The sequence below is a fragment of the Polistes fuscatus genome, unplaced genomic scaffold, assembly GCF_010416935.1.
Source record: "Polistes fuscatus isolate 324 unplaced genomic scaffold, CU_Pfus_HIC Scaffold24, whole genome shotgun sequence".
Lineage (NCBI taxonomy): Eukaryota > Metazoa > Arthropoda > Insecta > Hymenoptera > Vespidae > Polistes > Polistes fuscatus.
Window position 1 is genome coordinate 905,704 of NW_025113101.1, and position 27,646 is coordinate 933,349.

Sequence of the window (27,646 nt, forward strand, 5' to 3'; positions counted from 1 at the left end):
GATAAGTGCATACGACATTACCGTTAAATTTGGTAAAAAGATATTTGGACGAGTAGAGTCGCGTGGTTAAAATCTTGAGTCGAGTAAAAATAAGCAAATAAAAATATAATAATTCACAAGAATATATATTTTTGTTCTTTCTATTATTCGACGATTGATATTAATTATTCGAGTATCTTTGAACGACGCTTACCTAACTCGATAAGTATAATATTTTGTCTCAATCCCTTGCATTCGATTCAAGTGCAACTACAAAGCAAAAGAATTTTCTTCTTTTCTACTCTTTTTTTTTTCTTCCCCTTTTCACAAAGTACTTGTTGCACGAATGAAATTTCTACGACCATTATCTTCAAAAGCTGTTTTACTTTGTATCGAGGAACATAGAGAAACGTTTACGTTCAATTTTTCTAATCGTTTATTTATTTATTCTAAAAATAATTTCGAAGTGAAGAGAGAAAGAAAAAAAAAGAAAGAAAAAACAAAAAATACAGTCATTTCTATGTATTTACTAATTTACGTCTAACAAATTGGAAAGGAAAAGGGAACAAGAAGGAAGAAGAGTTTGACGAATTAAAATGATTCAAAGCTTCGATCATTTTCCCAATGTTGCGTCACAAAATTAAATCCGACGACGACGACGACTGAAAAGCACGGAATAATTCGTAAATTTGGCCAACAGCAGTATTCTCGATTTATATCTCTAACGAAGTTTTATATCAAAAAGTAAATAAGGGCACGAGACTTTGTTTTCATTTTTTTGTTCTTTTTTTTTTGATTTAATATAAAAATGTACACATTAACGTTTAAGATACGACTTGTCAACGAATATCGTTTTGAAATATTGCCAATTGGCTAAAAGATATGCACTCTCGATCCCTTCCAATCATATATTTTCATCTAATTTCACTAATTTAAAAGATTTCATTTCCAATTTCATGGAAAAACGAGTGTCACGTTTCGAAAAAACCTTTTATAAAGACATCCAAATGTTTTCTACGTGTTATATAGATAATATATATATTCGTTTGAAATGGAATATTATTATTAAATAAAATGAAATTTTGTCGACGAGCCAATAGATTGGAAAGAGTTTTCCTTTTTTTCGTGTCAGCTAAACTACGATTGTGCGATAAAAGAGATATTAATACAAAATATTTTTCACATTTTTGTTTTCATTGGTAATATAATTATCACGTTGATTTGTTTTCATCCAATTTCGTTGGATACGAAATGGAATCACAATTTAATACGACAAAATATTCGTCATTGGTCCAAACGAAGTTCTTCACCGCTTTTTTTTAATACTTACTCCTTTTGATTTGAATAAATCGACTCTTTGTATTTTCAAAGAGCGTTTTATTTAACGAAGCTTATTCTCGATTAAATGATATCTGTCACGCGAGGAAATGAAACAAGTTTCGATGAATATACGCGTCGACGAATCAAAACTGACGACCAATCCTGTTCAAGTGGAATAAATACAACTTTATTATACAATTACGTCTATTTATAATAATATTCACGCAATAACATTTAAATAGGAAAGAAATATTCGAATCTATCATATTTACTAACGTATTAAAAAATATTTATCACGAACAAAACCTATTTATAGGAGGGTGGGGGGTGTGTAAGAGAAATAAATGCAACGATAGAAAATTTTCTGTCTCTCGTTTCCAAGCTTTCCCATTTAAATGTTATTTTACCGAGTATCGAATACCGGTTGAGATTGTCGCTGAAACATAGGAAAATATCGACGGGTTGTTACGTACAACAACCAGTCGCAAAAAAAAATATTCTATTTGCTTATGATAACGAGTATAAAATCAAATTAGGAAAATAATGAAATTTCTTTGCATACGAATTTAAACTAACGCATCTATTTCTCGAACATTACGATTAAAAAGTAAAATACATAGTTGGATATTATTCGTTTGGTCGAGAATTTGAATCGTAGAGTAAGCTTCGTTACGCAAAGGATACGTTTGAAAATGCGAAGGACAACAGGACGTAGGATGAATTTAAACGCAAGTAGCTTTGTATCCTAACACAACGTCCGGAGTTTTGCTGCATGATGGTCGATCGAAATAATACGCAATGCCGTTATCTTGATTATTTTGATCGGAAGGGGGGTCTTCTCGGGGTGGTTCTATTTTATCGAGATTGTTTACGCTGGAGGGTGGTAGACGAGTGGGAGTAACGTAAGGGTAGGAGGAACGAACACCCCCCATACCTTCCTCATTCCTCTCGGCAAAGTTGCAAACGCTAACGCGTCTCTCCCTTAAGAGAGACTTACCGAGATACGAAGAAGTTGGACGCGCTAAAACATCCATTCTGTCAAACTGGGAAACGCTGGTACCACCACCACCAGCAGCAGCACCAAAGCGTGGTCTGGCCAGCACGTCCATTCTGTCGAAGTGACAAATACTCGAACCCCGGTGGTGGTCCCTCTGAAGAGGCCTGGCCAAGACGTCAGTTCTATCGAAGTAACAGATGCTCATGCCTCTGTCTCTCTGGGAAGTTTGACTGTGAAGAATTTGGTAGTCTCCTCGATCAACGTGGCACACGCTCATGCCCCTTTGGCGTTGCTGCAACGGCTTATCCAACAACTGACAAACGCTGGTCCTCCGTTGAGCCAATTTCGAGGTCTCCAAAGAGAAGGAAGTTGGCTGAGGATTCGTCGTCTCTAGGCTACTACTTACGTTGCATTCGGCCAAGACCAGAGACTGCAGGTCGAATGCACTCTTGGCTCGTCTCGGGCTCGTCTCCTGATCGACTGCCACGAGTGACGCCCCCCCACTGCTCGAACCAACGAACACGCTGTTTTGTCTCGGCCTCCAACACTCGGTGGTGCTGGTTACGCAGCTACCCTGGTGCACCGGATGATCCTGCCAGTGCATCGTAAACGAATATTACTTGTTGTACCCCGGTTCTGTATTATAATTGATACGGGAAACTAGTAATCGGAGATGGTATGATGAAGCAACCTTTTAATAGCAACGAAGGAACGTAAGCTAAGTTTGTTCCCGTGGGAACAACGAGGAATAACTTTCCAAAACACAACTAGTTTGTATTAACTATCGAAGATTATAATTAAATAACACCAATAGCCCACGACGTCGAACGTATCGATCAAAGCTGAAATAAAGTTGATGATATTAATAATAAAATGAAAGTTCTTCTCGATTTTTCTAAGTTAAATTTGTTAAACGTAAACTTTACGATTTGTTGAAGTATCTCGTACGGAAAAATTTCACTCTCGTCGTGAAATTGTTTAACGATATAATCGAACGATCCGTTTATTTTCCAATTTGCCGAATCGAAGAGACGTAAAGTTGATATCCGATAAACTTTATCCCACCGTTTCTCGAACTTAAAGATTCAATTCAAAATCCGAATGAAGGATTCTTTTTTTTCTTTCTTCCTTTCTTGCTACAATTTAAGTTAATCGTTTGTCGCAGTAATCGATAAATAATCGAGATCGACGAACTAAATTCAGAGTTTTCCAATTGGAAGTTGGGAAATACGATTAAATAATGCTCGATCCTCATTATCGGAAAACATTCGACGACTACGACGACGACGACGACGACAAGCAACGCATTTGTTCGATGTAACAATAAATGATCGGAATAGTTTTCTCATTCTTTCTCGTTTCGTTCGATATGACAAGCGACACGTTTCAATGCGCAACATTTCCCTTGGTGCAGTTGCATCAGAGTTGCATCTCTCGACCTTCGCGAACCGCCCTTTTCCCCCCGAAATCGATGAAAAAATTGACGATGCGCGTTAATTTTTTTCCTAGCAACGATTAGATTGGTGCTCGGTCTAAAAATGATTAAAATGGTTTAATAGAAATAAATATATATCTGTATATCTATCCTTGCGTATAAAAAGTATACTTGGGGTGCGGAAAGAAATATATATAATAATATATAATCAATATAATATATTATTTATAATATTTATTAATATTATATATATATATATAATAATAATTATATTATATTATAGTAATAATATATTACTATAATATATTAATAAATAAATAAAATTTATTTAAAAAAATTAATAAATTTTATTAATAAATTAAAATTAATAAATAAAATTATAATAATATATTACTATAATATAATATAGTAATAAATAATTACTAATATATTGCTATAATATATTATTATATATATAAATATATAATAAAAAGGAAAATCTTCTTACGCGAATGATATTCAAGGTAAGCGTTTACGTTTCTCCCTGGCCTTTTTTTTTATTTTCAATCATCCCTTTTAAGAAATATACTTCGATTCAAAGGTATCGTGATAAGAAATAAATCTCATTGTAATAAAATTTTATTTAGAAAAATGATATTTTTTTTTCAATTTTTTTTTTCGTATCCCGTTTAATGTGCGATATGAAAATCTCGTAAGGACAAAGTTCGTATTCTTCTTCTTCTCGATCGACTATAAATATTCGGACACCGCAAAGCTTGCGTTACAAACCGAGGACGTTGCACTCCTAGGTTGTTGGATGTGTATTTTGGTACGCATTGCGGATGTTGCGAGCTACTCTAAGCGTATGTCGATTCTAAGATCTCTTTACCGTGAAAACGTTTCAACTATCCATAACAACTTGGTTGTTACTTTCAAATTTGAAGCCTCCCCTTTTCGATAAAAATGCGTCACAATTCTGCGGACAATTGTTTTTCGAAACTTTTGCCAGTTAGAACTTAAAAAGTATTTTGCGCGTTACGAAAGCCTATCTGATTCGAATCTATTTGAAATGACCCCATTATATCTAGATTTTTGTGATCCCGATTGAAAATGAGATAAATCGAGAGAAATAATGTTTTACTCGATACCACTCCGCGTTTCTCGATTTACCATCGAGGAGCCCACTTCAACATCGATATTCCATCTACCTACGTACGCAGATACCTATTATGCAAATGCATCGTATATATATACGAATGATAAACGACGTTGCATTAAAATTTATTTTATAAAATCGTAGAGGAGAGAAAAGGAATCTTGCCGTTAAAAAAACTTACTTATTACAAGTTTTCTCCGTCCCCTGATTTATTTATTATATCATTATTTTTGCTTATCTCGATTTCTTGCATCTCGATGTTGCATTAGAATTTATTTTATAAAATCGTAACAGAAAAAGGAATCTTGTCGCTAAGAAAAACTTAATTATTACAATTTTTTTTCGTCTCCCCCCTGATTTATTGATTATATCGTTTGTTTTGCTTATCTCGATTTTTTGCATCTCGATGTTGCATTAGAATTTTTTTTATGAAATCGTAATGAAGAAAGGAATCTTGCCGTTAAAAAAACTTAATTATTACAAGTTTTTTTTCGTCCCCCCCCTGATTTATTTATTATATCGTTTGTTTTGCTTATCTCGATTTCTTGCATCTCGATGTTGCATTAGAATTTATTTTATAAGAATCGTAAAGGAAGAAGGAATCTTGCCGTTAAAAAAACTTAATTATTACAAGTTTTTTGTGTCCCCTGATTTATTTATTATATCGTTTGTTTTGCTTATCTCGATTTCTTGCATCTCGATGTTGCATTAGAATTTTTTTTATGAAATCGTAATGAAGAAAGGAATCTTGCCGTTAAAAAAACTTAATTATTACAAGTTTTTTGTGTCCCCTGATTTATTTATTATATCATTATTTTTGCTTATCTCGATGTTGCACATTAGAATTTATTTTATAAGAATCGTAACAGAGGAAGGAATCTTGCCATTAAAAAAACTTAATTATTACAAGTTTTTTGTGTCCCCTGATTTATTTATTATATATCGTTAGTTTTGCTTATCTCGATTTCTTGCATCTCGACGTTGCATTAGAATTTATTTTATAAAATCGTAACGAAGAAAGGAATCTTGCCGTTAAAAAAAACTTAATTATTACAAGTTTTTTTTGTCCCCTGATTTATTTATTATAAATCGTTATTTTTACTTATCTCGATTTTTCGATAAAACTTTCAAGATTATCCCTTCCTATATATATATATATGAACCGTTTATTTTGAAAGTGGCCTAACTTCATTCTTGGTAAGAAAACGCATATTATTCACTTAATAATTGCCATTATTTTAATAGGAACTGTAAATTGAACACCTTTGGATACACTTAAGCAACATAACTCATTGTCATTCTTTACGTATATTTTGAATTGCATTGAAACGCAAACCTTTAAATATCTCAATTTAAGGTTAAATGGAGTTAGGCCACTTTCAAAATAAACGGCTCATATATATATGTCCGTTCATAAGAATAAAGGAAGATTCGTTGGCATTGTTATGCACGGATTTAATCCAATACTTTCACGTACGTTCGTCGGAATACGCGAGATAAGAAAGAAATTTGCGATACTCTGGATGAGTGTAAGATACGGAACGAATGTCTTCGAACTATGTACTTTATTTTGACATTGCAATTTGCGAAGGATGCACCAGAATGCATAGGAATGATCGAATAATCGATTGCACGTACGAATTGGTATATAAAAATCGATTGGACGCGTTAGAAAATTTTTCTCAATGTCGAACCTAGGCATGGGATTAAAGATCTCGAGATTAATTAACCCGAAAGTTCCTAACGTGTTTAATGAAAGTTCCGAATCCTATCCTTCGTGATTCTACTGTGTTATGAAGTAAAAATCAAAGGAGATAAGTCGACCCAAACCGTCCATTTTCTATTCGACAATTGAACTAAGGATGAACTTCGAATGAAAAAAAGTGAGTAATAAAGAAGGGATCAGAAAGTTCTAACCGGAATCGCGTTCATGTCGACCATCGTGCAGCTTTGTCTGTGTTGTTGCTGAAACTTGGGTTGATAGGGCTCCAACATTCTGATTTTTCCCCATCGATTAAAAAATAAGGCTATCGCTGCGACCCAAAGGAAGAGAACTAGGATGACGATCAGAGCTTCCTCGGCTCTAACCACGACCGTTCCGGTTTCTGGAATTCCTGGAAAAATTAATTCAAACAAACACTTTTTCTATTTGGCTCTTATAAAAATCTTTAATTTATCGTTAAAACAATATTAACCGAGGTAAGTCAATTATAAAAGCCCACCGAAATGAATGCCTGCACTTTCCTCTTTATTCTCAGCGAATAGGATTGTTAAACGATAATAGTGGCGTTTGAAGTTCCTTTGAAGCCCCGATACGATAACAACGCGCAACTTTAGCGCGAGTGCAACCGTTGAAAATGAAAGCAACGAACGGGTGTGCGTTCGTCGTTAAACGCGCGGTTCGAGCTGCATTTTCACTCATTTCTACCTCATATCTCCCTCCCAGTAACGTAACGTAAGCGACCTTTGTTGGAGAGCGCAATTCCAATCAATAACGAGACAAATTTTCAAACGTCAAATCAACTCAACTTCGAGCAAAATGCATAGATTACTATAATTTAACGTAAAACAACATAATATATAACAGTTACCAAATAAACGGTTGATTTGTCGTCAAAATTACGATCCGAGACGTCTCGAGTTAATCAATTTTGATTCGTCTATAGATTACTTTCGATGCGATATAATCGGCACCAATAAATCTGAAAATGGACATATTTATTGAGGACATACGAGGAAGTCTCTCTGTAAAACGGAGCTGGTGCATTTGCCGAGTCTTCTATCTATGAGTAATGCTTGGATTTATATCATCTAACGATATAGATTTATTGCTATTTGATGTTGGTTATCTAGGTATTACAGCATCGAAATCGTGGAATATCTTACATCAGATATTTAACGAACACACGCGAGGATAAATCGTAAATCGTAATGTCAATGATTCTGTTGATCAAAGAAGATTAAACGCACACGCGTAAATTTTCGTTCATAATTAAGAAAATAGTCTATGTTTCTTGTTTTGAGATATTTAAAGGATTACATTTGAACATTAAATATAATATTGAAATAACAAACATTCAATCTAACGGTTCGTTTTTCACAATATCGTGAAAATCACACGTTGAATTAATTTAATTGAAAATAACGTGATGCGAAATAACTAATAAATTTATTTTTTAGTTTAATTTTCATTTAGACCACTTTCATAATTATGAACACACACACACATATATATATATATAACTCGTTCGTGAAATATAAAATGAATCGATTGAAAATATTTCTATAAAATAATTTGATCCCTTTTCTGAAGCTTACCACCTGGATATGTTGAATTGAATTCGATGCTGGCATTCAATTCCGAAGGTATAGAACCAGCGAGGACAGTTTCGTCTGGTGCTTCTTCGAGCACCACCTCGATTTTGGTTACGTCACCTAAAGAAAACACAAACATCTCTACAAACACACACACACACACATCTATAAACGTAGATATCTCGATCGCTTATGGTACTTACCGCTGACATTGATGTTTTCATATTTAACTGGCAAAGAGGTGACATATCGATGTTTTCTGCCACGATCGTCACCCTCCACCTCGAACTTATTCCTTTCCTCTAAAATTTCACAAACAGAAATAAGGGAACGTCTGTCATCGATGAATTTTCAAACAATTTCAAATGACGATACTGTGTATCTTACGAAATGATTTTATTTCTCTACTTACTTTGCCCTAACCGTTAAAATCTTCTCATTCATTATTCAACGAGCTTCTCGTCTGACAAACTTTGATATATGCATTTCAACTATCTCACCTTTGCCGGATAAAATTTGCCCATATTACAATTCGGATCAAACATAATCCGATTATATTATGCAATGTTCTCTCTAATTCGTTGATTAATTAGAAAATAGGTTAAATAAAACGTGTCTATTACGTGTGCTCAAAAGGGTGGGGGAGGGGATAAAAGAATGAAGGAACGGTTCACATGTGACGAACGGGAAGGTTGCTTTTCTCTATCGATGAGTATACATAAATACTTATGAAAAGGGATGTCGTAACAACAAAACCCAATTCAAACTCTCGTATTTCAGGGGAAGATGTGCTTACCGTTAAAAGCTTGGCAGACAACGGATAAAGAGTGAGAAAATCGTGCCGGAGATACGAAAAAAAAAAAGCTAAAGATAATTACATCAAAAAAATCTATGCTCGTCATCCTCGAACTTCAATTTACATTTATCGTACATTTTTCAAAGACAATTAATTAATATTTTATTAATATTAATAATTAAAAATTATTCATATATATCTAAGATCAAAGATTTTGAATTTTGAATTGAGCTTCTATCGTAATTGAAAGTGATTTAGTTTCTAAATCAATTATATTAAATTGTCGAAGAATATATCGTGGATTTGGTTAGAAACCACTAACAGTTAACTGATATTTTCGTTATGTAAAGCTGCTAACGGTAGGTGGTCTGGTTAGGTAACAGATAATAAGCGGGAACGTTCGATAGATGAAAAACTAGTTGGAAAGATAATTGAAGGGCTGCTAAAGAAAGATACGATGCAGTAGCTGCAGCAGCAGCAGCAGCAGCAGTTCCTAACGCTAATCAATAGAGAAACTAATCGCGACGCGTCTTAGGAAAATTTTCGAAAACCCTTATTTACTTATATTTTATCTCCTGCGAAGAAAATTGAAGTCACGAAACATTACCAATCCGCCATAATATCATCGACGTTAGTAAAGTGTTATATGTGTGTAATAAAACGATGGACAAAGTGCTATTAACTTCTCTATATATATATATATATGTACTTACTTTAATCGTTAAACGCAGAAGAGACGGTTTTCATCAACCGGTCAAGGTATTTTCTTTCATAAGAGAAATCGTACACTACATAAAATGATGATAAACTTGTTCCTAGCATTGAAGTAATCATTGAAGTAATCATCCCTTTAGAATCTTCTTCCATCGAATTTCACAATAAATTTAAATAATTCGTCAATAAACGAAAGGAAAACAACAACAAAAAAGACAAATTATTCTAACGACTCGATATTATAAAAAGTAGAATGAAGTAGGCGTATCTTACTCGTTTGTTCGAAAAGAAAAATATTTGAAAATCTAATAATTTTCATCGGACGCTTTTAGATTCTTTTTTCGTACGACGACCCAAAAGTTCGAGTCTCAGCACTGCATAATTTGTCTTAGTTAGTTAAGGATGGGCTATAAATTTGTGGTGGGAAACTAGAGAGAGCATTTAAACAACATTTGGGAAGGTACGGTTGTTTCAAACTTGTACAACTTCGATAGCAAACACATATGTGTTCTAACTTTACTTATACGTACATGTGTGCTATTAATTGTAAGAACAAACCTAACGATCCAACAAATCAAATCAAATAATATTTCAAACCTACGTAATAGGCTGGATACAATATATAACAGTAAAAAATACTTTCGCGATTGTTCCCGACAGAATGGAACAAATTGTTTTCTTCGATTTTAAGAAGAAAGGGTCAGCATTAAGGGATTCGTAAAGAATTAAGAAAGAGATGACGATCGAATTCTCGAAGTAAAGGTAAAAATCGTTTCGATGATACGCTACGTGTCGTTTGCAGAAAAAAGGGAAAAAAAATGAGAAAAAAAAGGAATTTACCATCCATGTTCTTTCTTCTCTCTTTGTGGAATCTACTTTTTTCTTTGTTCTTAACTCTTCCTTATGCAACATTCTTCCCACCTTCGCGTCAGAATCGAGACAATTCTGTTCTTGACAATACTTTCGCATAATCAAACGAGTCCTATCAACTAGTCCTTATTTAATGATAAGAAATAATTTCCATTTAACAAGGACAGATCTAATAATCCGATTAGTCGTTCACAGAACAAAATAAGAATGATCGAAATAAAATTCGCATGCGCAGACGGCGTCTAGACGCGGCAAATGTCTATCTTGTAAACAATCTAGTATGACATTTATTATTTCAAGCTAATCGATGAATCAAACCGATCGAAAGTTCGCGTTCCTAGAAGAATTGGAAAGCAACTAGGTGGTTTTAATCGTATCTTAAAACTAACCCCCGCGTCTTATCAAATCTTATTTCATTAGATAGATCCTATTTATCATAGAACGAATCATTGGCTATAATCAATCAATGACGAAACGTTGATCGATAGAAATAACAACATTTTTACCATTGCTATTGCTGACAAGACCAATTATTTGCCCGGTTATAGCCTACGGGTCAGCGTAGATTCAATTTTTCACGAGAAATGTTTCTAATATATCTATCCTATTACTTCTAAGCATCGATCTGATGAAGCAGGAAAGGTGGCTCAAGGCTACGACACGAGTTTCTCCAAATTGAAGAAAAACGCGAATCGATGTTCCTTCCTAATATTTTCCAAACTATTTCGATATTTTTCGATAAATCAACCCCTAACGCGATACGCGTTATTTATTCTTTGTAGAAAATGTCCTCAATCTCTGTTCTACACGGTAATTATCGTTGACGCACGGCTTCCCTAAGTTCAGAGGGTTTTCTATTCTGAAATAAATCGTGTTTCAACGATAACTAGATTTAAACTATTATTTAAACGACTTTATTCAAAATGACGACGATTATGTTTGTAATTTTGAAGAAATCTTTTTACGATTAGATTTACAAAAGAAAAGGAAAACAAATACAATTAAAAACGAAGACAAATATAATAGAGAGAGAGAGAGAGAAAAAAAATCTTCCAAGATAAATAGAAAAAAATACGAACGAATCCGATTTTGATGAAAAAAAAAAAAAAAGGTCTAACAAGATTGTTCGCGGAAACACAATGCGTTTAAAATTTGATTTTCTTCTTCCATAGTAGGCTTAGCCGATTGGCTTCGCAAAAGATGAGAAAATAAGAGAAAAAAAGAGAGAAAGAGAGAGAGAGAGAGAGACAGAGAATCCCGTATTTCAGTGGCCTTCCATACCACAAAAGTCGTCCATCAATTTTACGAGTGCTTTTAGGTATCCCGCAGCTACTGGCTCCTCTACATATGTAGATACCAAAGTACGTATGCACATATATAAGAATTTACTCAAATAATGTGCATGCTACGTTATGATGCCGCAGGTACTTATACTTTTATCTATATTCATCTAACTTTTTTTAATACCGCAATGTCAAATCTCACATGTTCGCAAACAATTATACAAATCTTGTTTATTTAATATTTGGTGGAAAAGGGATGACAGTCAGAAAATAAAAGATCGGTTATTCTTTATACGAAAATAAAGCTTCGTTGTTAAGATGACCTAAATATTCAACGGATGCTCATCTTTTTTCTTTCTTTCTCTCTCTTTTTTTTTTTTCTTTTCAGCTAATCGAGGATGATGGTTAAATCTTATGTAAAGTTCTGTTAAAGATGTGCCAAGAAAACATTAACGATTTTTTAATCCCATCAATTTCCCGTTAAAGGGAATTATTCATTCGATATTTCTCTTTTCGCAAGCTTTATAATATTCATTTAATCAAGTACATCAAAGTACATCGTGAATAGAAATTCATTTAATGTACTGAACATTTTGGATATTTTATCATATTTCTATTGTAATAATAATATATCTTTTCAGTGATCATAACATTAAAATTGAACAATCAAATTGTTTGCTTGTTTATTACTAAATGATATTCTCAAGCATAACGATAATTTTTGTTGTTGTTGTAGAAAATCATTCGTGTAACATTATACTTTTAAAAAGCATCAAAGAAAAATAAAATATATACGAGTTGTTATTTATAACGGTACATTTGTTTAAAATCATTATTACATTCCATGTGGACAGGCATCTTTAATATTGCAAACAAATTAGAAATATTTCAATGTCGAAATAATTACGATAAATTAACGACAAATCTCTTTCGATTATGAAGTGATATTATTAAAATAAAAATTAAAAAAAAAAAATAATAAAAATAAGAAAGAAAAAGGACTGACCCTTGCTTGAATTCGGAGAACCCTTGAGAACACTTTCTCTTTCGACCGGTAGCTCGAAGTCGTGTTTATCGATGGATTTACTTGACACTTGTTCTCTGGTCTATTGAAATAATCGCTGGATGCAGGAACCTTAAACGTCGTGGGGGAATTTAAAAATGTTCTAATAATAAGAGAAAAAAGTGTCGAGGGAGGCGCGAAACTCGAACCGTAACCGCCTAACTTCTCCACGTGACTGACAGGAAGAGTAAGTGCGCGTATCCCCTCCACTTGGGTGGATCAGAGAAGCCAAACTTACAGCGCAAGTCACGTTTACCCTCTGAGAGAGAGAGAGAGAGAGAGAGGGAGAAAGTGGGAAACAAGAGAGTGGGGCCACCAAAACAAAACACACCCCGACCAGTAAAAAGTTACCCAATTTTTCATATTCTCCCATCATAATATAAGAAGAATACGATATCAATTCCGTTTGTTCAATCGACAAATCGATTAACTCCATCATACTCTTTTTCAAAGTTCTATGATGTGGCTTTCATATAACGATATTTATAAAATTAATAACAAGGAATATCCAAAAAGTAATTGTCAGTAATGTTACAATTTTTATTTTAATTTAATCGATTCTTTTTTTTATTTTTAGTTAATCGATTTGGCAAGCGAAATAATAGAGGTAGAAGAAAAATTTCTAATACAAATAATACCCATGTTATGGATAAACTTATTTAATAAACTATAAATTTATAAAATATATTATTTTTTCATGTTATTTTTATAATATTCTTATGTATTAATTTAATATTATATGTTATATTTATCTCGTCGACGAGATTAAATTAATTCTAATTCATTAATTTGTTATTTTCAGATAAATACGAATGTAATACAATTAACAAACGATCAATCAGTAAATCAATTTCATCGTATACAGTTTTAATAATATTACTCAACATTTTATTAATTGAATTATTTATGATAAAAGCATACGCATCTAAGCCCTTTTCTATCAAATGTACCTTCCCATACTCCCATACAAAACGTACTATTTTCTCTAAATGAGGATCCATTTCGAATGATCTAACAGCCAATTTTATAGCAATAATAAATACCTTATCCAAAATATCTGTCGAGTTCTCCATATATTGTATTTCACAAAGTATAGATTCAAATTCTGAAACAGTGCTTATATTCTTAATTAAAGGATAATCATTATAATAATTAGTTAATAATCTAAACAATTTAACAGAAAGTTCTGTAAAGGATGCACTACTGGTAGCGAGTAAAGCAGCATTACCTAAGTGACTCGATTCTTTAAAGTTTCTCATAAATAGTAATGGATCTAATATAATCATATTTCCTATTTTTACTTTACCTCCCGAAAACGATAAGTCATTTTTAATTCTAGTCATACCGCTAACACTAAATTGACTACCACTTGGTTGATTACCATTTGATTGTTTAACACTTGGTTGACTACCATTCGGTTGTTTACCACTTGGTTGACTATCATTCGGTTGTTTACCACTTAGTTGCTTATCGCTTGGTTGACTACCATTTGGTTGCTTACCACTTGGTTGCTTACCGCTTGGTTGACTACCATTCGGTTGTTTAGCACTTGGTTGACTATCATTCGGTTGTTTACCACTTAGTTGCTTATCACTTGGTTGACTACCATTCAGTTGCTTACCACTTGGTTGCTTACCGCTTGGTTGACTACCATTCGATTGCTTACCACTTGGTTGCTTATTGCTTGGTTGACTACCATTCGGTTGATCACCACTTGGTTGGCTACTATTTGGTTTATTACCACTTGATTTACTATCACTAGGTTGACTACTACTTGGTTTACTAGCATTCGATTTACTACCATTCGGTTTATTACTATTCGCAGAAGACAAAAGTTCTGTTCTTGTTTGAACTTTCCTAACATAACGTACTACTTCTGCATCTGATGTTGCATTACGTTTTATACGATTATACGCTTTACGATGACGTTTACTTCGCAAAGTAGCTTCGTAATCTCTCATAACATTACCTCGAGAAGTATTAATGACGTCATGGGCAAATTGCATGCCTAATACAGTATTACCAAAGAACATTGCATGCGTTGTAAAGAAGAAAACATCACTCCAATCGATCCTATTCTCGTTTTGATACTTTTCGACAATATTAAATCCATTATATCCCAGACCAACGAGATTAATGGACATATTACATATTACTGTTGCATTATATGCTGTTCTAGCAACTAATCCTATATCTTGACCAGCTTGCGCTGCTTTTGAAAGAAATATACTTCCACCACTCATTGCTATTCCCATGGTACATCCAGCAATACCAAGCCAGGCTGAAAGGGCGTTTCTGTCGCTAAGAGATTCTCTGTGCGAGCTACGATCATATAACTGATATATAGATCTGCCAAAGGTCCAAGCACTACTAACACCTGTCGTTGCTATTCCTATTTAAAGAAAAATTATCTTTATATTTAATTGAAAACAATTAACATTATAAATAGAAATATTAAATAATAATATTTCAATTTAATGTTTATATTACCAGCTAATGCAACCACAGGTCCAATAGGAGTAACCAATGATGCAAGCGCAATTCCAAGACCACCAACATTTAAAACAGTAGATGCAGTATCTGCACCACTAACAAGCTTAGCGCTTAACGAAGATGCTGGCGAGTAACAAACTTCTACCCATACTGTAGAACATATTTCTGTTATTTCAAATTCAGGATTTGGTTGGTACAATCCTCCATTAGGTAGTACCATTACACAATCAGGCAATGTATTATTAGTTTTATAACTGATCCAATCTTCGTATACTCTACCATTATTATCTATATACTCAATATTTTCAGTTGAACTCGTTTTACAATAATTCTTTATTTTAAATATTGGAACAGCTTGAATGTCTTTCATAATTTCTTCCGTATCAATATCTACATTTTCTTTATTATTTACTTCTTTTTTCTTTGTTGGTACATTAAATATAATATTATAAATGATTCCGCAAAAAATACTCTCATCTGACTGCTTACCATATGTAATTATTTGATCAAATATTAAGGATATCAATTTCATAGCATCTTTTTTATAACGTACTCCTTCATTGACTTTAGTTAACTGTCCTGCATTTTCTAAAACATAGCTTACCACCGAGCTAGAATCAATTTCTTTGTTTTCCACATTATCGACTTGGCATGATTCAGTGGGAGGGCCAAATAGTGCATAACCAATATTTTGTTTTAATATATCATAATCTTGCATTTCATATTTAGTCCAATCAGAAAGAAGTTCATAATATTGTTGCTGGATTTCTATGGCATAAGATACCATTTCATGCTGTTCAAAATAGAATAAAATACATAATAAACTATCCAAAAAATATAAAATAATCATACTATTTAAATATAACGTATTATCTTTTTATAAATTCATATTTACTTGTCTAAACATTGCAGATATTTTGAGTAAATTGGATAAATAAAAAGACGATAATGAATATGAACAAATAATTAGCCATAACCTATCACTAGTGCAAAAAATAAATTTTATATGATTGAACATTTAACTGTGCATATCTTTATTTCAAATATATATAAAATTTAAATATTAAACATTATATTTACCCATAAACGATTATCTTCGCTCATTTCTATTGATTTGATCTTTGACAACTGTCACTGTTATACTCTTCCGAATAAAACGTAACATCAAATTATATAATGCACCTATGCAGTTAACAGGGGATTCCCTGTATGAATCACTTTTCTAATACCAACAGCATGCAATTTTTGCATACTTGAGGAGAAACTCATTCCCATTAGGATATTGGTGCATATGAACTATATATAAACACAAATTACAAGTCATCATCGCATCTTGTTATATGTATTTTCTTTTGTCGATTTGAAACGATTACTTTGTTTCTTACTAGGATTGCCAACTTGCAGAAATAAAAATGAAACAACAAATCTGCTTAAATAAATGAATAGAATAAAATGACTATTATTGATTAGATCAATAATATATTTAAAATAATAAGTATCAATTATAAATTATTTTAAATAAATAAATTAGTTTTACGAATACAATATAAAGATTTGTATAATTTGATTTTTGTTTCATTTGATTGGTCCTTAACCCGTTATGCTTGAAAATGTATTTAACTTTTTAGTATACATTTAGTTTTTCTAATTATAATAATTGATTGTCTTATAAATAAATATATGATACGTATTATGTAATTATAATAAAATAAGATATCTGTAAATTTTGGTTAGTTACCAGAACCTCACTTTTCTCCATAATCATTTTCGATAGTATAATTCGATATCCCGCCAGAAATAAGTTGCATACGAGCATTTGAATCGGTTATGACCGTTAAACATATCATACAGTGTATAAGCAGTAATATTAAAGAAAATAATTATTTCTCATCGTGTTTTCATCGATAATAATAAAAAAAAAAGTTCAAATTTATGTTTAGAATTAAAAATGTAAATTATTTATAGTGAAATAAATGTAAAAACAAATTGTTTCATCTACATGCAATAACCATTTTTCAAATCACTAAATAAATTTGTTACTTTTTTAATGTGATTTCTTTGACGAATCTTTCATTTGATCAATTAAAAATAATAGTAATTTACAAATGCCTAATCTCGTTGACAGGTTCATTTTTAATTGAAGTGTAATTGAAAATTTGAACTTTCAATTGGAATTTTTCAGACATTCTTATAAAATGGCAAATGTATACTTGTGGATTTCAATGATTATATTAATTTTAAACGAAGCAAATGCAATAACACTATTTAATTGGTTATGGGGTACATCAACGGAGGCTTCTACAAATGTTTTGATTGCCGATGACACACCTTTGATATCAATCCCATACGAAACTATGACAGAAGATGAAAAGTTTTTAAAAGAAGCTGCAAAGCTTACAAACATTCAAGTTTCGTCCCCTTTAGAAACGTGTCAACATAAAGTCATTATGAAAATAAGAACTTCTTGCTATGATATGAATGAGGAAGAGCTTGCCAAATTGAGTGTCAATTTATTGAATTGTCAATCAGCAGTAGAAGGAAGGAAAACATTTCCCTGTACAGAAGAGATGGTAAAAATTTTCTCTAAAAATGAAATGATTTTTCATCATTTTGTCTAAAATTCAATGAATTATCTGATTACTTATAATACTTACGTGTAATTTAATGTGGTAGTAGTATTGTCATATTCTTCAAAGGGTGCTCCTATGCAAGTTCAAACCTGCAATTCCCCCTCCTACTTATATAACTATGTGTATATAAAAAGGGACCACCTCAAAGATTCTATAGTTGACATAGTATGGAGTATCCCATACGAAGAAACTTATTTTTCTAGATTTCATTGAGTTTTACTATTTGTTGCTATCCATATTATATGCAATGGAATTGATACTAATAATATATTACTCTTCTTTGTTCATTTATTATGGAGAATGTTATAAAATATATAATAGAAAATACCTACATGTTAATACAAGCAAAGCTGAATCTCAATTAGAAGATCTTCTACACGTAAGATACTTACAACTATTTTATGTTTTTCTTTAGTCTCTTAAACAATGCACGACAGATATGGATACGGATACATGGAATGCGTATCATTTGATGAGTAATAGAGCTAGAGCAGTTTGCTACGCTACTAGAAGTACACAATTTCGTGCTCTTACTGAATTAACGATCAATAAATTGATGCAAACTGCACATTCGCAAATTGAAACGTTATTATCCTTGAAGGTGTGCATGAGTAAATTACTTTGTTGAGATTTAAACAGATACAATTAATATATTTTATGATTTGCTATTAGGAAAGTCAAGATCGTTTGGTGGATCAGACAAGCGAAGCGTTGTCTTCTTTATCTGATGGAAACAAAGCATTATTACTGCAACAACAAAATCTAAAAGATGCTCAAACGACTGCTCACAAGATGGTAACTAATAATCTTAAAAGTTTAAATAACGAAAAAGCACTGATTCGTCTAGGTCACGCTCAGATTGCAACCATGATGGAAGATGTGAAAAAAAAATTAGGTAAACAGATACTATTAGAATTAATTTCATTTTTATCCAAGAAATATAGATTAAAAGTGTTACGTTAAAATGATATTTTTAAGAAAACGCAAGCAAGGAACTTGTTAAACAATCTGCCGTACACGGGGAAAGTCATAAAGAGATTTTAAACGACTTAACAAGTATACGTAATCGAGCTCATTTAATTTGGGAAAAGATAGAATCTAGTACTACTCTTATACTCGATCGGCATCAGGAAACTGTCGATCAGTACGAACAAATGATGCAAAAATTGGCGCATATTAATGATACTATTCAGTTTATCTCTAATATTACTAATAATATGCGTAAAGAAGTGGAACAGACAATTCGCCAACTAGATTGGATTACAGGCTATATAGGAAATACCGGTATGGTAATTTACTATTTAATGATATTAATCCCCATATCTCAATTAAAATATACAACTATAAGGAAAAATTGAAAATTTTTAGAGGAACAATTACAAAGAGTATATCGCACAGTTTTGCATATTGTATATTTATTAATTGCAATGATAACTGCTGCATTTCTGAATGCACCATTTTGGACCAGAGCAGCTATAATGGGCATTGTACCTTTAAATCTTTGTTCTTATTTAAAACATGGTTTAGAGGCCTCCCTTGACTTTATTTCTATCACTGCATTAATACTTTTAATAACAGGAAGTAAGTAGCCTTCGAAAGAACAAATATTTAAATTATAAATAATTTATTCTTATTATCATTTGAATGTGTTAAAATATTACATTTTTTGTTGCTAGTGCATTTTTTGATGAGTGGCATACAATATATTTGGAAATCCAAATTTCACAATTTCAAACCAGTTAAATCGATTAATCAAAAAAGTGGTAATGGTGATAATCGTATCTATGTATCGCATTTGAAATCTGATCGCATTCAAACGTTCATGCTGTCTTCAATAAAAGAGAAAATTTGCAACTTTTTTATTACAATACATGATAAAATAAATAGTTTAAAAGGTTTGTTTCTGTTTCTATAATATTTTTAATAATCATTTTGGTCGTATCTATTAGTTTATAATTATGAACAATTTAATTATAGCATATATATTTATTATTTTGATAGAAACTTTAAGTTTAATTAATTCTGTAGCTTTATGGAGCCAACGAAATGCGTCGATACAAGAGGAACTTTCTTGCTCATATATACCAGCGAAAAAGTCGCACGAAGATATCTACTATTACGATGATAGTCCGGATACGTCAAAAGATATAGAATATAATGTTGTTAACAATGTTAATGATTTCATAAACCCAACAAACGATCTTAGATATCGCTTAAGAGGAATAAACGAGTTTGTTTCTACGACTGAACCAATAAATATATCTACAAATATATCTACAAATTCATCAAGAAGGTAAATGTTTATAATTTATTTATATAATTAATATTAATAATAATTTTAATATATTAATGTATATACATTTATGTGCTTTTTAGTGCTAGCCCGATGCATACAGTACCGCGTATTTTATGCAATGGATTAACACGAAACGGAAAAAGATGCCGCTTATTTGCAATCACCGGTCATGAGTTTTGCTCTCGTCATTCTTCTGGCACTTTTAATTATACATCTAACGATATTAATTTACCTCCGTTACATTAATATTAAATAGTAATTGTAATTTAAGTAGCATAGTAGTTTTTCAATTGTAAAAATAAACTATTTATATCGCGTCTTTTATATATAATTATATTGTAATAATATTTTAAATAATTATATTTAATTTTTAGTATATAAACATATGTGTGTGTGTGTGTGTGCGCGCGCCTTTATTTTATTATTATTCCCTTTGTACGCATGCGCATAGTTTGGACACCACGTTAACAAAATTACATTAATTAGTACCGGAATAATCAGATGGCGACACTAGGTACTTTATGCGATAATTGGTACAATACTCTCAAAGAATAGTGTATTCTATAAGTAGAGTGCATTAGTGCATTGAAATAATTATTAATTAATTGGTGCAAGTGTCTATTGTTGTCTAAAAACTCGAAGTATATGATCTATGTACCGTCCTCTTCGAAATTCGCCGTTAGACTGAGTCATTATCCTCTATAAAATTACTTTTATTAAATGTTGTTGTGCTTTATTCGTGTTATCACCTTCTCGTCAGACAGTTACTTAGTGGATGCTAAAATAAAAGAAAACAAGATATATTTTAATTAAAATCGTTTACTGTTTATATATTCGCTTAATTGAACAATATTAGTGATTATTTATAAGGTAAATTTAACCTATACGTATGTGCATAAGAATCGGAAAAATTTGACATTTTATATTAGGTTAAGACTCTTTTATATTATATTTAAGATATTTTATATTTGTATTTTCTTTATTTTAAATTATATACAAGGAGTTTAAAGAATGTCTGTCACGATTCGACGAATGTTTATCACTCATGTCTCTGGAATTTATTGGAAAAATTTAAGGAAGCAAAGTATTAGGTTAATAAGTAATGAAACGCCTACAAAAGAAAGATCACCCAATGATAGTTTGAAAACGAACATTCCGGCTTCTGAGCCGGGTAAATTTCAAGTAGCCAGCTTGAATAAATTTGATAATTCATTGGTTATACAAAATGTAGAAGCATTCAAAGCAGCTCAACCAAACGAAGTAACTTATTTGCACATAGTTTATTATTACATGCTCTTATATATTTCTTAAAACATCTTGTATTATTCCCACAGGTTGTTATAGATGTTCATTACTGCACCATAAATCCTTCCGATGTATTATTGAGTAAAAACTTGTACACGTATGAACCAAAATTGCCTATTACGCTTGGTTATGAACTTGTTGGCGAATTAGTTCATGTAGGAAAGAATGCGCAAGACAAAGGCTATAAAACTGGGGACAAAGTTATTGCACTTAATAAAGAACGATATGGGGGTTTTGCGGAACAATGCATAGCAGAAGTCGGCGTAAGTTTGTGTCATCCAACCAACATTTCTAATGTTTCATTTTTTATTATATAAATCTAAACATAAATTTGCTATTTTTTCATTAGGATATTTGGAAAGTACCATCAAATTTAAGATCTGTGGATGCAGTATGTCTACTTAATGATTACATGAGCGCACTCATTGCATTGGAAAGAGTAGTGACTATAGATGAAAATGATGTAATTTTAGTAAATGTAGGATTAAGCGGTATAGGTTTAGCAGCTGCTGATCTTGCTACTAATGTATTCAGATCGCAAGTAATATTCGCATCAATATATAATCTAATCGCTGATCCTTCCATATTTTTATACTAAAATTCTTCATTTATAATTTCAGGTCATAGGTATTTGTATTAACAACGATGATGCTACTCTTATTCGCAACAGGGGTGTATTTGCATCTCTAGAATACAATGACAAAAAATTGTTAAAGCACATAAAAAATATTGCCGGCGATAAGGGCATCAAATCTTTTTTAGATGGAGATGGCGGTGAATATTTTAAGAAGATTTTAAAATGGTACAATTCCTGATGTTTTCTCAATAATATCAAATATAAAATAGACTATTTTAATGTTACTTGCATTTTTAAAGAAATTTAGTGTAAAAATGCATTATTTTAGTTACACTGATATATATAAAAGTGGCACATCGTTGAAAAATATACTACGCGATGATAATTTTACAGTGGTGATACATCATTTATCTCGTGAAGGTATAAAATTTTATATCTAATATTAATTGTAAGTTTAAGATCATTTATACGAAATTATAGCCTCTCTCATGAAGGGCGAGTAGTAATAGCTGGTGCTGCTGCTACCAAAATGGATACACAAACTGGGATTGAAGATGGTTCTTTCACTATTACTGGTTTTAGTCTCGATGAATATAGAAGAAAGGAACCGGAGAGCTATCGGCAAGTTGCATATTTTGATTAGTTTAGATTTTATTATAAATATATTTATTCTATTTATTGAAAAAAAACAACCTTCAAACGAACAATAAAATTTATCTTACATTTATATAGGCAAGCTGGAGAAGATGTCTTGGAATTTTTTGAAGAAGGTCTCATCATTCCAATTCATTCTATGATTTTTGGTCTTCATAAAATTAACGATGCGTTACGTTTCTCTTCTGAAAGAAAAACTTCTGCAAAGGTAAGTAGCAATTTTTAAATTAATTGTCTCGTAAAATCTCTTTAAAATATATTTCATTTGCAGGTCATTATAGATATTAAGGATAAAGAGAGAGTTGATGTAGTTAAGAATTTGGAATAAACAATTTCATTTGATAATATATCTTATATATAAAATAATACACAGTATTTGTGTAGTATATAATTAAATTTAAGTTTTTTTATTTAGCTAATAATTTAAAAAAGACTGTACAACGATCGTGTAGTCAGCTAGCTACACTCTACCTGGTTTTCGTATATCTAATAAGATAATCAAAATCTTTAAAAAGGTTTGAAAGTTTGCTACGGTCGTGACAAAATTTTATTTTTTTTCTGGCACAACTTCACTAATGCCATACATGCCAGCCAATAATCGTCCGTGAGAAGGAGGTACTGGTTCTTTTGGTGGTAAATATGGACCCTTTTCGCCCATATATACATAACTAAATGGATAGAAGCAGTTAAGGTTATTGTATGTATTATAATAATTAAATGTATAAAATACGCGAAGGTGTGCGCGCGTAATTATTCTTGAAGGATACGGTAATCTGAGAACCCAGTAGGCACTTTGTGAAAGTTTGATCGGTTCTTCGCAACCAGTTACAAATATAGGACACGGCGGAGGCCCTGGTTGAACTCGAGGATTTAACGTAACGTGAACCGGGGCTTTTGGAGTCACAACGTGAATTCTCATAAGTTGAGCTATTAACGGTTGCGTTTGCCTGCATAGACCATATATATTGTGCGTATTACTGATTGTTAAAATGTACAATGCAAACGTTGATTATGTTTAATATATACCTGCATGGGCATGGAAAGTAAAGAGGCATATCTGTGGTACTTGATGTTACTTTATTTCCACTATCTTTTACGATCCCATTGCCAGTTGCCTTTAAAACTTTGTCAGGTGCAGATGCCATAAATCTATGCCCTCTCGGACATTCGTATTCCACTCCAACAAATATCTTAACAACGAATTCCTTCCCACCTTTGGATTTGCGACCTCGGATCGTATTAAGATTTTGAAAATTTTTACCTCTTGGGCAATATCCGTGAACATTATGATCATTTATAGTAGGCCACAAAGATCCCCTTTCTTTTTGATGCTCTAATCTATTAAACCATTACAAATCAATTTATTATCCTTCTAGGAGTGATTTTACATTTTGATATATATTATTGATTGACATTAATGCACAATAATATTAGTTTAACAAACCTTACTGTTACATCCCATGGTAAAAGGAATGCAGAAGTTGCCAGTACACCTGCTTGATGTTGTAAACCTAAATTGTGCGAGTACAAACTGCTTGGGCCAAGACAAACCAGAGACCAGCTAGAAAATTGCGGTAATAATCCAGCTGGTGATTCTGTGTGCAACATTCCTGGTAGATATTCCGTAGTGGATGGCTGTCTCACCAAAGCTTTTTCTGATATATCGCGTATAGTTTGTTAATTACGTATATGTACATATATATGTACATGCACATTTGTATCTAATAAAGAGATGCATGTGAATATCAAAAGTTCATTACCTTTGGTATTTTCTGCATCATCGGAAACTTCTATAACGACTTTGTGCCCTTCGCTAGGAGTAAGACTAGTTTTGTTACTTAATCTTGGAACTTCTTCTTCCGTAGGATCACTTTTCAATGGAGAGGGTGCACCACTTTCGTATGCTGTAATATCATCTGCAACATTTATCAGTAAACGAGTTCTCCCTTAGAAAAGTTTCTCATTTTTGTCATTCATACTATATTATAAATATATACACATTTAGAGTATTTAATACCATTTAAAATATTTTCAACCCCAAGACTGGAAGGTTGCGTTTGACCTAGAGGAGTGGATAAATTATTTCTACTAAGTGAATCTTTACGATTTGTTGCCGAAAATAACTGTGCTGCTCTAAGAAAATCAAAGATAATATATTATAAGATAAGATATATTATTTGGAATAATAATATTATTTAGCAGAAATAGAATTTACCTGAAGTTATGAGTACTAGGCTGAAAAATAGGAAATTGTATACTTTCTAATTGCGTACAGCCACATTGCTTTGCTAACATTTGAAAATAGTCGTAATTAGCCTGTCTTAAACTAAAAGGGTCCTCTCGTGGCCCTTGACATCTTCCACAATTACAAGCACAGATATACCGAACTCCGCTACAGTGTTCCATTATTGGTGAGTCGCTGTAAAAAGAAAATATTTATTTTATTATTATATCAAAGTGTAAGATCAAAAGATAAATGTATCTGAAAGAAAAAGACCTATTGTCGCCTCCTGGTTCTAGGTGTTCGCCACCTCCGGCACCTTCGCTGCCTCCTTTATGAATAGGATTTGTGCAAGGATTACCAGTTAATGATAATACTTCGCACATTTGTCGTCCAGCTCGCCAATGTTTATCGCATTCTGCTTGTAACTTTTCGCTGAATTCTTCAAATAAAGGACCTCGTGCATGCATTTCAAAAACTCCCATAGCATGTGCTAATTTAGATTCATGATATGCTCTAATAAAATAGGAAATTCAATCTATAGAATATATTTCATTCGCGATTGTCTTTTCTTTTCTTTAACATATACGAATGATTACCTTGTATAATGTTGTGGAAGATTTTCTTGATAAGTTTGTAAGGCTCTTGGGAGTACTTTGCTACATCTACTTTTACTGAATTTAACATCGGTATCTAATGAACTATGCAAAGACAGCAATTCTTTGTCCGTTCCGTGTATAAAGTATTCGCTAATTTTGTTTATCACATTACAGAATTGCGTTAATGTAGGTATCTATTAAAAAATATTTATAGATAAATATTGACTTTTTAATGAAATTTGTGCTTTAATAAAGCACATACGATTAATAACGATCGTTGTAATTGGATTTGTTAGAAAATTCGTATCAACCTCAAAATATGCAGGTACCGAATGTCTACCGACATTATCATCGAAGCCTCTGCCGAAAGCAAGATTTATATGTTGTTGCAGGAATGATTTGAAACAATGTGTTTCTGAAATTATTCAAATGGTAATAATATGTGCCTTGTAATGTGTGTATGTGTGTATACATATGTTATTGAGAATGATCATATACCAATTTCAGCATCATCCGTTTCATGATTCGTATCTAAACTGGCAAGACTTCTTGATGTACTACCACCGGAACTAACTTTACAACTTTGAATTAATTTTTTCATCATATAGCCCAAAATATTTCCAGATTCTGTAGGACCATTATGTACATATACAAATTCTTGATTTGCCGGGATTGCAAATAACGAGTTTGAACTAAATGAAAAAAGAAATACAATGTTAATAAATAAAGAAAAGAGAAAAAAAAGAAAACAAATGCGCAATCCAAATTTTACCTTATATTTGTAACTATTCGATTTTTTCTTAAAACTTGATAAATTTGATCTTCCAACGAATGTTCCAACTTCTTAATATTTCCTCCGCTATCTGGATCTTGAAATACCATAGGAGAACTTTCGAAATAAAATAATACTCTTGGAGAACAAGGTCTAGCATTTGATATCCAATCTTTCGGTATAGTAGATAAGCTACTTAATGCATCAGAAAGCTGAGGAGAAATTTTTTGACTGCGACGAAAAGAAATAATCTTATTCTTGTATCATCACAGTTCCATGCATTTAATTTAGATCTTTGGAGAAAATATCTTACCGTATTATATCTATGGCACGAAATAAATGTATGTAACTATAATCAAATGTATGGGTTGGATGAGTAAGTATTATAACATGAGATATATGAAATAATACCAGTAAAGCTCTAGCATATTTAAATCTCATATGTGCCCATACGCTGAGAAAGTCTTTGCAATCTTGTTTTTCTACAAATCTGTCATATTCTGACAAAAGAGTATGAGAATCCAAGAGTCCCCGTAGATGTAGATACACAGTTTTGTCTTTAGCATTATAATATCCTTCAATTTCAACCTGTAATGTTGTTTATATTATTTTTTAATAATACAACATGACTTTTTTAATATAAGTTTAGAAATATTTTCACCATAGATGTTTCATCTACGGTTGGCTCATCCAAAAGGTCCACTTGCAGGATGGAACTCAGCATATCCGTTTTACATCCTTTCATATGATATCGAGATTTACCAAATACTGATACGATAACAACCTTTTTATTTGTGTGGTCAAATCTACACACACAATATCGTTTAGTTTTATTATTTTATTCAAATCAATTTTATACTTAAAACTACTTACGTTTTAGGATCAATTGGAAGAGTAAATTTTTGTGGCCGCATTTTTGTATTCATTACTTATTTCTCCAGGATAGGTTATAATAAGTTAGTTTTATTAATATTTTGAGTATTTTATGAATCCATGTTTATATCGGTAAACAACATTTACGAGTTTTAACCATAAACTAAATCCTACACCTGATGATATTTGAATTAGAAGTTATTTTGATTGATCATAGCGACTCGTAGTAGTGCAGACCTTGTAATTACAAATGTCAAATATACGTTAGTAATATTTTTACTTATTAAATAGAATCAGACTAAATATTAAGGATAAAGTG

At 32.0% G+C, this 27,646-nt stretch overlaps 5 protein-coding genes and 1 long non-coding RNA gene across 11 annotated transcripts; 2 read left to right on the forward strand and 4 right to left on the reverse strand.

Annotated features, from left to right (window-relative positions):
• Positions 1-755: 755 nt before the first annotated feature.
• On the reverse strand, positions 756-13,270 carry LOC122518429. The gene is made up of 6 exons (XM_043637369.1): positions 13,259-13,270; positions 12,851-12,950; positions 8,385-8,483; positions 8,185-8,301; positions 6,784-6,980; positions 756-2,888 (listed from the first exon to the last, which is right to left on the reverse strand). Exons 1-6 carry the CDS (start codon positions 13,268-13,270, stop codon positions 2,022-2,024), a joined length of 1,392 nt encoding a protein of 463 aa, XP_043493304.1. The 3' UTR covers positions 756-2,021.
• A 407-nt stretch (positions 13,271-13,677) lies between these two features.
• On the reverse strand, positions 13,678-16,804 carry LOC122518442. The gene is made up of 3 exons (XM_043637386.1): positions 16,481-16,804; positions 15,398-16,193; positions 13,678-15,299 (listed from the first exon to the last, which is right to left on the reverse strand). The coding sequence occupies exons 1-3, from the start codon at positions 16,502-16,504 to the stop codon at positions 13,684-13,686; spliced, it is 2,436 nt and encodes an 811-aa protein (XP_043493321.1). The 5' UTR covers positions 16,505-16,804; the 3' UTR covers positions 13,678-13,683.
• A 709-nt stretch (positions 16,805-17,513) lies between these two features.
• On the forward strand, positions 17,514-20,637 carry LOC122518263 (protein brambleberry-like). Its single transcript, XM_043637083.1, has 8 exons — positions 17,514-17,970; positions 18,446-18,631; positions 18,703-18,925; positions 19,009-19,314; positions 19,399-19,611; positions 19,707-19,925; positions 20,059-20,323; positions 20,407-20,637. Exons 1-8 carry the CDS (start codon positions 17,596-17,598, stop codon positions 20,570-20,572), a joined length of 1,953 nt encoding a protein of 650 aa, XP_043493018.1. The 5' UTR covers positions 17,514-17,595; the 3' UTR covers positions 20,573-20,637.
• Positions 20,638-20,795: 158 nt separating this feature from the next.
• Positions 20,796-23,207, forward strand: LOC122518445 (quinone oxidoreductase-like protein 2). Of its 3 annotated transcripts, none has more exons than XM_043637402.1 (9): positions 20,797-21,196; positions 21,327-21,586; positions 21,661-21,894; positions 21,981-22,172; positions 22,252-22,433; positions 22,537-22,628; positions 22,703-22,829; positions 22,941-23,070; positions 23,134-23,207. In XM_043637402.1, the coding sequence occupies exons 2-9, from the start codon at positions 21,338-21,340 to the stop codon at positions 23,188-23,190; spliced, it is 1,263 nt and encodes a 420-aa protein (XP_043493337.1). In that variant the 5' UTR covers positions 20,797-21,196; positions 21,327-21,337; the 3' UTR covers positions 23,191-23,207. The 3 variants fall into 3 exon arrangements, with proteins under 3 accessions (XP_043493339.1, XP_043493337.1, XP_043493338.1); XM_043637403.1 differs by having other exon boundaries at positions 21,330-21,586; XM_043637404.1 differs by lacking the exon at positions 22,537-22,628 and having other exon boundaries at positions 20,796-21,196; positions 22,689-22,829.
• On the reverse strand, positions 22,594-23,018 carry LOC122518446. The gene is made up of 2 exons (XR_006304077.1): positions 22,931-23,018; positions 22,594-22,823 (listed from the first exon to the last, which is right to left on the reverse strand). It is a non-coding gene; the product is annotated as an uncharacterized LOC122518446 (long non-coding RNA).
• Positions 23,208-23,237: 30 nt separating the features above from the next.
• On the reverse strand, positions 23,238-27,641 carry LOC122518444 (protein SMG8). 4 transcript variants are annotated; one of them, XM_043637399.1, is made up of 15 exons: positions 27,328-27,641; positions 27,116-27,260; positions 26,768-27,042; positions 26,455-26,685; positions 26,181-26,374; positions 25,994-26,097; positions 25,683-25,876; positions 25,360-25,599; positions 25,078-25,281; positions 24,880-24,995; positions 24,623-24,778; positions 24,307-24,517; positions 23,889-24,200; positions 23,630-23,809; positions 23,238-23,530 (listed from the first exon to the last, which is right to left on the reverse strand). In XM_043637399.1, the coding sequence occupies exons 1-15, from the start codon at positions 27,378-27,380 to the stop codon at positions 23,410-23,412; spliced, it is 2,736 nt and encodes a 911-aa protein (XP_043493334.1). In that variant the 5' UTR covers positions 27,381-27,641; the 3' UTR covers positions 23,238-23,409. The 4 variants fall into 4 exon arrangements, with proteins under 4 accessions (XP_043493334.1, XP_043493332.1, XP_043493335.1 ...); XM_043637397.1 differs by having other exon boundaries at positions 23,238-23,809; XM_043637400.1 differs by having other exon boundaries at positions 23,238-23,809; positions 26,768-27,029; positions 27,328-27,639.
• Positions 27,642-27,646: the final 5 nt, after the last annotated feature.